This window comes from Bactrocera neohumeralis, chromosome 3 (assembly GCF_024586455.1).
Source record: "Bactrocera neohumeralis isolate Rockhampton chromosome 3, APGP_CSIRO_Bneo_wtdbg2-racon-allhic-juicebox.fasta_v2, whole genome shotgun sequence".
NCBI classification, from domain to species: domain Eukaryota; kingdom Metazoa; phylum Arthropoda; class Insecta; order Diptera; family Tephritidae; genus Bactrocera; species Bactrocera neohumeralis.
In genome coordinates this window covers 27,216,467-27,228,004 of record NC_065920.1, presented here as the reverse complement: position 1 = coordinate 27,228,004, position 11,538 = coordinate 27,216,467, and the positions used below count along the sequence as shown (strand labels likewise).

At 40.0% G+C, this 11,538-nt stretch overlaps 2 protein-coding genes across 2 annotated transcripts; one reads left to right on the top strand and one right to left on the bottom strand.

Annotated features, from left to right (window-relative positions):
* Positions 1–2,005: 2,005 nt before the first annotated feature.
* On the top strand, positions 2,006–5,339 carry LOC126753283 (uncharacterized). Its single transcript, XM_050464612.1, is given in 5 exon segments — positions 2,006–2,251; positions 2,311–2,461; positions 2,520–2,797; positions 4,588–4,975; positions 4,978–5,339. Coding segments are annotated over 5 exon segments (1,266 nt in total). The 5' UTR covers positions 2,006–2,068; the 3' UTR covers positions 5,244–5,339.
* Positions 5,231–10,102, bottom strand: LOC126753284 (uncharacterized). Its single transcript, XM_050464613.1, has 4 exons — positions 9,738–10,102; positions 7,997–8,144; positions 7,494–7,768; positions 5,231–5,946 (listed from the first exon to the last, which is right to left on the bottom strand). Exons 1-4 carry the CDS (start codon positions 9,939–9,941, stop codon positions 5,311–5,313), a joined length of 1,263 nt encoding a protein of 420 aa, XP_050320570.1. The 5' UTR covers positions 9,942–10,102; the 3' UTR covers positions 5,231–5,310.
* Between the last annotated feature and the right edge of the window lie 1,436 nt (positions 10,103–11,538).

Below are 11,538 nucleotides of genomic sequence, written 5' to 3'. Positions count from 1 at the left end.
TTTGATCTCATTCGTCTCGTACAGCCAAGCGGGCGCTCGGTCGTTAACTACGAATACGAGTATGGTCGACTGACCAGACCTGTCAGAACACCGCACTCCGGACTATAACAGGATGTCTTCTGATCTCTTACATTGAACATCTTCACAGCAAGGCACACATGCTCCCTATAAAGCATCATAATACCATACACTTCTCTCCAAGCACCTGCTTAGGTACATCAGGAGAACATTTCTCCAAGATATCGACAAACTGGAATAATGTATCAACTAAATTGCGGACGCCAAATTAAAAAATAGCGGCTGGGAAGATTTGCCTCATCCGCCGTACAGCCTAGTTCTTGTCTAACTACTACTTGTTTCGGTCAATGCAGAACGACCTCACTGGAATATTCCGATTTACTCTATACCAATTCGATTCTCAATTAGTCTCCGCCTATTTTCCTGCAGCCGCTTGTAGTATAATAAGTATCGAAAGTACGATAGGTTAGGTTAGGAAGGTAGACTAATGAGCCTCGGAAGGCCGGATATGTTCCCTCGCGATCCAGATGGATTGCCGTTACGCAGCATATGAGAAGTACTTGGTCATACTTTAGGATGCCTGCGCTTCTATCGAGTGTCAGTAGGAACTTAGTGTATTTCGGAACTACCGCTTTACCTGTGATTATTTGGATGCCCATTTTGGTGTCGTAGCGAGTCGTAGCAGCTGTTGAAGTGGAGGTTGACTGCAGCGCGCGATGGGTGTCGGAACGTATTGATGTCGAAATGTAAGGATTACGGCTGACTCAAAATTACGTAGCAGCGTTTGTACGCTGTATCGAAAAGGGAGTATAAACTTGATGGCGATATGGCGCTTAGGCCCGCAGACGAAACGAAAATATATGCACAGGTGTGTATAACCAAGTGTGTCTGCTTTCTCGTTGTCCATCCTTTTTGTTGAGTGGGTTGGTGTACAGATGTGGTGAGTTGCGTTGTAGTTGTGGTGAATTGAGCTGCTTTATTACGATGCGCCAGTTTTACCGAGTAGTGGGGGTGGATGCTTAACTCATTTAAACAAGCTGTATACATGACGTTTGCGATTTTGGACAGGATCATGGCTTCGAAAGATCAAAGCCCAGATAGGTCATTCCAACGTAGTTTGAACTTTCGAATCCATGATCCAGTCCAAAATATATCTGGGAAGATCATTCCATCGTGTTTTAATCTTCCGAAGCCATGATCCCGCCTAAATGCTCATGTAGATAATGGATGGCTTCACCAAAGTCGATCACGACTTTCCTCTATTGTCAATCGCCTTTACTACCTCATTGCCCTGGATGCCTTTGTGCGTGCCAGGACGCAGAAGAAGTAAAGTCGCTTGTTTCTGCCGACACTCTACACTGTTGCCCTGTCCGAGATACTTCTGGCCAATGTGCTTATAGCCCTAAATGTTGCTGGCTATCCACGTAAAAGTTAACTGTTGGGTTGCCAGCTGATGTATTCTAAGCTAGCTCCGCGGCTTTCCCAATACTAAAGACTCTGCATGAATAGTATGTAGTGATCTGACAGCTTAAATGCTGTCTTATGAATAAAACGTACTATAATATCATGAAACAGTTTTTAGGTTTAAAAACTAAAAAAGAAGTAATAATTTCGGCAATTTAAGTTTCTGATCAAAGACAGTGTAAGTGCCTACTCAAGAAAAAGGTAAGTTATTCTAAGCATTAACTGATATAAATGATAATTTTAGCTGATACTTAATTTGTTGATATAATTTTTGTAGACGTTTTGTCTCTTTGTAGCACTTCTAATAATAGAAAAACACAATGATAAGCCGGGAGCTAATTCGTAGATTGAAATAGCGGGGTGAGATAAGATCGCGCTACAAATATAATATATCTAACATAAGCTAGTTACTAGCAGCAGTGCACTTTAAAACTTTACTAGTATGTGTGCATCTAATAGACTAATATATATACAATAAACTAAAACGATCGTGAGTGTCATATTGTAATGGCAGAGAAAACGTTTGCGATCCATTAAGTAACGGCAGTTCGAAATTAGCGAGCGTTGGGAACAGTAGCCGGCTGAAATGAGTGAGAAAGTCGTTGAAATTTTAAACGCCAAAGAATGCGAAACAGTTGTTAGAAATGCGCTGAAATTAAGCCCAGATGAGAGTATAAAAATTGTCAGCTATGCACTTGAGAAGGGATCGAATGAGCTCGTGGGTTTTATGGGTGAATATTTCAAGCTGCGCGTGCAAATAGCAGACGAGGTAAGCAAAATGCAGAAGTTCATTTCTTATAAAATATTATTATAATCATAAATGCTCAGCAATCACCGGAGGGTACGCGAGAGCTTTGTTGTTTTGTAAAATCGGTGCCCCTTTCGAACGAATTGCAACGTGCTGAGTGTGAGCGCAAGAGCTTTTTTCGCAAAGAGATCTGTGCCTACACAGCGATCTTGCCGAACATACAAAAGTATGGTGAGTATAATTTGGCATTTCGTTTCAATTTTGAAATCTTATTTCCGATTGCGCTCAGCCACCACAAAACTGTCTGCTGAATGCTACTATACGCGAGGTGATTTGTTGGTGCTTGAGGATCTCTTCGCTGCCCATCTAGGCTATCGGCATCTGGCCAGCGATGAGCCATATACGAGCCGGCATATCAAGCTATTTCTCACGCATTTGGCACAGCTTCATGCCGGCAGCATTGCATGGGAGGAAAAGGAAGGCGTCAATATCGGCAAGCAATTCGGGGATTCGCTATTTGAACTGATGTTGATTGCAGAAAATGAGTGGTACGTCACCGGCGCGAAGGTAAAGTGAAATTGAATTGAGTTCTAACAAGTTGAGGCATAGTCGCATTTGGCACATTATTTAGATATGCATATAAAGGGTGTTTTTTGGCATGTGGTAGTCAAAAAGAATTGAAACGGATATAATTTAATGTTATGGCAAAAAATTAGCTCTTTTATGAAGATAAGGGTTTGCCATTATGTTTTCAAAATGGTTTTTGGCAAGTGACTGTCGCGTTTAGCTCGAATAAATTCCAGTCCAGCGGCCCAATTTTCGATCACTTGTTGCAACATTTGGGGCCCTATCTCAGTAATCGCGTGCTAAATACTTCATATCGTTATAGATAGGAACAACCCAACCTACTCAAAAGAATTTAGACCTATAAGCTTATCTTTCTTTCTGCTAAAAACGCGTTGCCATCTTAATAACGAGTAGGTGTCTACAGATCACTAGCAGTATTATGACCACCACTCTCATTACAGTCCAGAATTGGGCATCGCAAGCAGGTCTAGGGTTGAACCCGGAGAAAACGGATTCCTCTATGGAGGTTCCCTTCGATAAATGAGACATAACTCTCCCTCAAGGTCCGCAAAGTACCTTGGGGTAGTCTTGGGCAGCAAACTACTGTGGAAGCAGAACGTGAAGGAAAAAGTGAGAAAAGCTAGCAATGGTTTATATGCGTGTAGGCAGATGTTCGGCAAAACCTCGGGGCTCTCTCGCTCTCTCATGCACTGGTGCTACACAGTTATTGTAAGACCATTTCTGCTCTACGGTGCAGTAGTATCGTGGACAGGCGTACGGAAATCCACCTACCGGAAGCCAATGAAAAGGGTTCAGAGGTTCGCTGTGCTGTGCATAACAGGGGCTTTAAGAACAACTCAACTGCGACTCTTGAATTGGTACTAAACCTGCCACCTATAGAACTCTTTGCTGAAAACTGCTTAGCAAAATCGGCGGGACGACTACTGGCTGTAGATGAATTTACATATAGAACCTTATAGCTCGGTGAATAATGGCGGCTGGGCAAACACCAACTACATGGTTCCACTTTTCAACTGGGAAAGAAGGTTCAAAGTAAACAAAGGAAAGGATAGATGGCGTAAGGTATAGTAGCTACGCGCAACACTCTAAATATCTACATGGATGACTCGAAAATAGACGATGGAGTTGGTGTGGGAATATACTGCGCAGACTTAGGCATAAGACAACCTTTTAAGCTGCCTGACCACTGCAATATATTTCAAGCTGAGGCCTTTCCTATTGCGAAAGCCATGGAGCTGACCTCTAATGCACCTGCAGGCAATTCCATAGTCAACATCTACGTAGGCAGTCAAGCGGCCGGCAGTGGAAGGTGTTGCCAGAAGCAAGAAACTTCCCTCCTACTGAGTGCCAGGCCACAACGTCGTCGAGGGCTATGAAATAGTCGACCAGATGCCAAGAATGGTGTACGGCTAACATCCGAAAACTTGATTAACATTGGAAAACCCAATTCCGGTCTTCTTTTTTACCCTGCTCTTGTACGGCATCTCTGAGGACTCGGAACCGATCCATGGTTGGTCGAATTTTTAGCTCGGGTGGGTGATTACGTCGACCAAATATTGTTCAAAATGACCAACTCCGAAAAAAGAAATTATATGTTAAAAAAACACCCGTTATATATAAATTACGTCCACAACTTGTCCGCAAAACTGCATCTAGATACATCGACATTTTTCATGGTATAGCAGTGCCTTCAACTTGTCAAAATTTTTTGTTGACTATCACAAAGTATCAACTAGAACTAAATAATATTTCAATTCTATATTTTACAGGGAATAATTTTCCTTGCGAAAAATTACCGAAAATTTCAAACACCAGAGAAACAATCACTCATCAATGGCAAGCTTTTTGCGCTGCTTATGGACATGCAAAAGTATACGGAGCCCTCAACCACTTCACGTAATGTTTACGTACATCGTGACTCATGGGATCGAAACATATTTTTCAAGTTCAATACACAGCATGAACCCACTGCTTGCTGTATTGTTGACTTTCAACAAAGCCGATACGCACAGCCTGGCTTAGACATACTATTCTTTTTGTATGGCCAAACAACAGCGAGCGAAAGAAAGCTGCATATGAAGGAGTATATCGAACATTATTTTTCCGAGTTGCAAGCGCGCTTCAAGGAGTTGGATTTGCCGGCCGATATTATTACTAAGCAGAGCTGCTGGAAGATATACGTCGTGCTCATCTGCCCGCACTCGTTAATATGGCTATTACTAAGCCACTAACAATGATGCCAGACGGTTTGTCCAATAAGTGGCAGGCAGAGGAGCAAGAAAAGTTCGACTACTATATGAATACGAAACGTGATGAATTCTTTCAACGTATCATGGAAATGGATCCCACCTACGAGTCGAAGATTATGTGGCCCATTGAAGAACTCATCGAACATTTAATACAAAATCCAGATTTGTGTCAATAATTTTTTAATTTTTATTAATTTTATGATATGATATATATTATATGTATATTATTATTTACATCACTTGCTACAACAACAAACGTATCATTTCGTCAACACACTCAAAAATATAATCTCGGAATGTCGTATCTATTTTAAGCAGCTCAAGTACCTCTGCCACTCGGTCCACATTTGTATAGCGATGAAAAGCGTCTGGATGATTTAACTTCAAATCCTTTAAGTAATCCCCTGGCACCCGCAGTATCGTCGCTGATATGCAGTTGTATAGTGCGCCGAAGAGTTCCAACTCTTTCAGCGACTGTTCAAGTTCACTCCGACTAATTTGCTCCGCTGCCATTTGGCCCTGTTGCTTTAGCTCCTCAGCAAAGTAATTGTAGTACCTATCATAGCACCAGTGTTTCATCGTTTTTCGTTGTTGTGGTGTTATATTCATATACACCGCCATGAGCACATCGATCGCGGGTGGACTATAGCGCGCCAGTTGGTAGTCTACGAGCACGACAGGTTCTGTGTCGGGTTTGGATTTATTGAAAAAGAAATTGCCACCCCAGAGATCGCGATGGCTGAAAACGTTTCGATATTTCTTGGATGGATTTACCATTTCGTATACGTCGTCCATGTGCTGCGGCAGCTCTTCGGCAATGAACTTCTGCAACGTCTCACTTTGGTAAGCGGGGTGGACGCGGGCAACAGCTAAGACTGCCTGCAAGAAAATAGTACTGATAATATTCGAAGAAATCATACTCAATATATGTACAAGTATATATACATATGATATTAGATATTTCGGAGTGTCTTGGTATTGGAGACAAGTAAAATCGTTAACTTTGACAGCTTTAAATATTTAATACCCTCCAAAGTTGCATTTTTTATAGCTTAAAAAGGTATAAAAATTTCTTTGTCTTAATTTTCATCGATCAGAATGAATGACAGCAATATGCTACAGTGGTCCGATCTGACCAAATTGTTCGAACTTGTAGCGTTGCTTTAAAAAATTAAAGAGTTTCTATACGAGAACTTGATTTTGATTGGATGCTATAGCGCTGGATTAAGGACCACTCCTTTACGGCTTCAAACGAAATGTTATTCAATCTATCACCAATCGATGCTGCAGAGGAAGGCTCTGTAGCATAATGACCTATAAGATTGTCTTCAAAAAGGTAAATTCGTTAGGTGAGTTATTCTTCACGATATATATATGTTTAAAATTAGCTATGCGTAAAATCGTTCGACAGCTTTAAATAATATTTAATACACCGGAACTTACAAACATCTATCCGTCCGACTATCGAACCAGTTCGACTTGATTTGCGTTGAAAATTACGATATGGAATGGGCGCCGGGGTCTATTGCAGAGGAAGGAGTTGGATTTCTTCGTTAGGGAATTCTTTACAAGTTTCTTTAGCTATCGACTCGACAGCGGAACTTACAACATCTACACACGCGATTGAAAATTACTTATCCGGGGTCTGGCATGCGGAAGGTTGGTCAAGGAGGCACCTTCAGGGGACTTTAGCTGACGGACTACAACAGTATCTTCCAAGCCATCCGTCTGACTATCGAACCAGTCCAGGAGATGCACAAGTAATGTTAAAAACGATACGTAATGAAATTTCCGAAAGGGCTGACAGACGGATCATGTTGAGCTGGAATTTCTCGAAGGGTCTACAAAACATTTGTAATTCTAATGACAGTTCACAATCCACTGGCATGCGGAAGGTACTGGGAAGGAGGCATGAGATAGACGCCGAAATACCTGTTATACTTCTGTTCAGCTTATCTAGAAATCGTCTTAGATATCTAGGAACTCCGCAGCTCCAGAGGCTAATTGAAGTATCAAAAGTTGATATCTACTCGCTCGATATCGCTCTTAAAGTTCGAAAAGGTTCGTACAGAGACTTGAGTTTGGTCGATCAGTTTATATGACAAATATCTTATATATAACTAATTGTCCGATCTGAACAATTTATTCGGAGATAATAAGGTTCCCTCCCTTTGGATAGTGATCTTTGCTAATTATCTTAGAAAAAGCAAAAATGTTAAGAAAACCTAACAATGCTGGTAAAGCTGCCAGAAGATATGATAAAGCTACATGCGGCCCGAATACCTGATGCTTTTATATGAATTGTTGAAATGCATTGAACATCCAAACAAACTATGCAATTTTTTTATTCAAAACTAAAAAAATCGATAAGGTATATAGATACTAAGAACTATTAAATTATATGTACGAGTATACTTAACACTTACCCTCACTCCTGCGGTATAAAAAACCACATCTGGTGTAACTGTCATCTCTCTGAGCACATCGTTTAGCTGCGCTCCGATATTGACTTGATTTCGCGCTTCATATGTGATACTACATGCATGCATGGTGGCTAAGCTTTTCAATAGTACGTCCATCTGTGTTTGTGTTAAAAATTCCGCGGGATTCACCAATGGCTCATAGCCCATATCGACAATATTTTGCATGACAAACAGATCTCTGCGCGTAAAGTAGCACTGAGCGCACCAGACCGTCGGCGCTGTAGCAGATAACAGACATAATTAAAAATCTCTATTAATGGACATATTTAATATTATTAATGAGAATGATAACACAAGAGATAACATAAAAATGGCAATAAAAAGAAGCCAGCAGATAATAAATATTAATGGCCAAACAATAGTGGATAAAATTTATGTCTCAGTTTCTTGGGTCGATATTTGCAAATGATATTTTTCCAACAAACCCAAATAATTGTGGTACTCACTCAATTTCCTCAACTCATTTAAGAGTTGCTCGTAGATCGCTGCTTCTTTGGTAAGCATGCCACAGGCCTCAATAAACGCCGTCATCTTGGGATTTTGATAAGGCAAGGATTTCACGAAGACTCTCGTTGTTTGAATTGTGTCGTTTGCCTAGAAGTAATATCAGAATTAGGTGCTTAGGTTTATGGAATTTTAAATTCATGAGTCTAGAGAGGAGCTTGGTTGTTGAGAATTTAATTATTGGCGTCTAAAATTGGTGAGTTAGATGTAATGGATTTTTAGCTAATTCATACGTGTAGAGTTAAGTGTGGAAACTTCATGAGTGGTAAATATCCTTCAGCTTCCAATAAATAAGCGACAAAAAACGCTTCAACTTTCATAGAAATGAAATTGTAAGCAAAATGACCATAGTTCTCTCTGTCAAAACGAACTTCATAAGAAGAAAAAATGTTAACCTCGTCTAAACGGAAGCTCTAAACCCCAATACAGATGCACATCTTATAGCATTGAAAGGTATACAATTTATTTTTATTGATTTTTAATGATCAGTTTGTATGTCCAAGGGTGATACACTGTTTTTAGCGACCCCACAACTTTTCGATACTTCAAAATAGTCCTCAGTTTCGGCGGTCATTCGACGAGAATTTCGTCCCAGCGAGCATTCTTTTGAGATCTTAAAGAAGTAAATAGTCGCTGGGGTGCATATCTGGAGAATACAGTGGATGTGGAAGCAATTCGAAGCCTAATTCAGGGATATTTGTTTTTCGTTTTCACTGATTTTTGACACGTTGCATTGTCTTGCTGAAACAACACTTTCTTTTTCTTCAAATGCGACCGTTTTTCGGCGATTTCGTCCTATAAACAGTTTAATTATGCTTTGTAATAGTCGCTGTTGATAGTGCTTCCATTTTCCGTGGCGTCAATAAAAATTATTCCATGCATAACCCAAGATACAGACGTCATAACCTTGCCAGCCGACTGTTGCGTTTTTCTTCGCTCGAATGTCTGACGATTGGACTTCGGTGCGATATTATGTTTCATCCATTATCACATATTGACGCAAAAACTCGGGTTTATTACGCGTGAATATCTCCAAACACTGCTCCGAATCTTCAACTCAACGTTTAGTTGATGTCTTTAGAGTATCTGCTTTCTCGAACAACTTCACTTTATAGTTCTCCAAAACTATTTCCTGTACTTTTTTATATTTTCGTCGGTAGCAACATCTCAACTGCGTTCACTGTCTTCGGTGTCCATTTCACCTTGTGTCTGAGTATAGCAATCCTTGATAGTTGATTTTCCTTGGACAGTGTCTGGAAACTCATCATCAAGCCAAGGTTTTGCTTCTTCTGTATTTTTTCCCGCCAAAAAGCAATATTTTATGAACATCCGAAATTAATTTTATTCATTTTCTCAATAACAAAAGTTGCTTCACTCAAAATGATAAAGTTCATAAACTAATAATCCGTCAGCTGTCAAATTCATACACGGGTTTTTTCAAGGTTAGGACTAACTAAAATTTCTTTAATTCCAGTAGGCTTAAATCAGGCCGGGGACTTTTCAGTTGATCTGCTATATATTTTATATGATCTTCGAAGTTTTCTTTGGATGTTAAAACAAATCTTAGCAAACCAAAAAAAAATTGGATTTGTATTATCCCTTGAAAATAACAATTGTTCAAAATGAAACACCCTTTATGAGCGGCATTTACCCATAGGTCAGTGCCACTCAAAGCGACATTACCTCTAGAAATTTATATTTTAATTCCAAGTGAAAATATTCGCCTAAGTAACCAGTTGGTCCACACTCTGGCGACACATTATATTCCAACAGCGAAGCCGCCACATTTGAATTCAATATATTGCTCAATATTTGCTCGACTTCGGAGCGTGAAAAGAGCTCATTTGGCTTATCAACACGTGCGAGCGTTGATGTCGTCGGACTCATTTTTATCACTTTTGCAAATGCTATTGTGCGAAGATACCGAAATGCTCGCAGTCGCTGAATGATAGACAATCAAAAAACGAGTCTCGTGAAACAAACTTGTATACTCTGCGCTCGTATCAGAAAAAGTTCACAAACACGTTCACGTCGTCGTCGCGTCTCCACAAGCGAATGGCAACTAAATCATGTCGTTAGTTTACTCATTACTTATACTAATCAGTTATAACCGAAGATAAAGAGTGATGTTTTAGTTTTTTTTTTTTGTTTATAAAGACTAGGGTCAGTAGGAAATAGTCTCACAAAAGTTCTTGGTATTCGTGTACGGCATTTTCAACTGGAAATTACCGTGAGAGATATACAGGAACAATTATTAGTTGTTCCTACGAATCGGTTCAAATAGTGTTATGTATGAAAATTTTACAACTCACAAACAAGAAATTTCATCCAATTTAATATCGTCTTATTAAAACTTAGCAAACTAATGCCGCTGACATCTGCTAGCCCTCGTCTTCGCTATGGAGTATATGGGTAACCCTGATTTCCGGCCAATAAATGGTACAATAGGCCATTGGTGCCAGACTCGGCGTCACTAACGACATGGTATCATATTCGACCTTGTGCATGAACTAAGTTAGGAATGTGACCGAGAAAAGGAGATTCATGATAAAGAAAACACAAAGTTTTCATACACCAGTAAAGTGGATTGAATCTGTGATCGATAGTTCAAACGGCGAAATTTACTTATTCACCGATAGATCAAAGGTGGAAATAGGAACAGAAGCGGGCTTATTCTACAATAATCCATACACTGAAGGTCTGTAGCTTCTAAATAAATGACTTTTAAACCGAAATTGTGAGCATAACAGAAGGTACTAAGTAGGTTTCTACTCTAAGCAGCGAGTTCACAAACATTTTCTCCATAGCGCCAATACTAAATCTCTCCGTAGCGCCAATACTAAGTCTCACTGCGTTAGTTTATGCAAGCAGGCAATAAATAGATAAACAACGTCTGATAGTGTTTAACGTGGGATCCTGCTGCCGACAGCTTAACTCCACGGTGATAAACAGCAGGTAACTGGATTATTGTCAACTGGTTACCCAGTCATATAGGAATAGAAGGAAATAAAAACGTTGACGAGCTGAGCCGCCTGCGCCGCTCGGTGCAGCTGGAAGCAAAGTTTCCTTAAGCTGCCTAGACTATTCAGCACCTTCTGGGATTGTTTGAAGCAATAGACCCTAGAAGAACACCTCAGGTCTTGGATAAGAAGTAACACCAGACATACCAAAGAGTTACTTTGGCGTAGTGTTGATGGTTGATAGAAGAAAAATCTTCTACTTCTAAGCGAAAAGGAACTTAGTACTCATAAACGGACATCTACTCTAAGATCCATTGTTTTTATACTATAGTGATCCGATATCGAGTGTAATGATAAATGAGGAACTGAGAAGCGAGTTGAATCGACTGAGCTCGTCTTGCTGATCATTTATTATGTATGAGTATATAATTTATAAGGTCTACTCCTTACTGACTTCGTGGCAACTTAATATGCCCTGCTCAGGGTAAATTAAACATATGTATATTTGGTGAAAGTAAAATTAA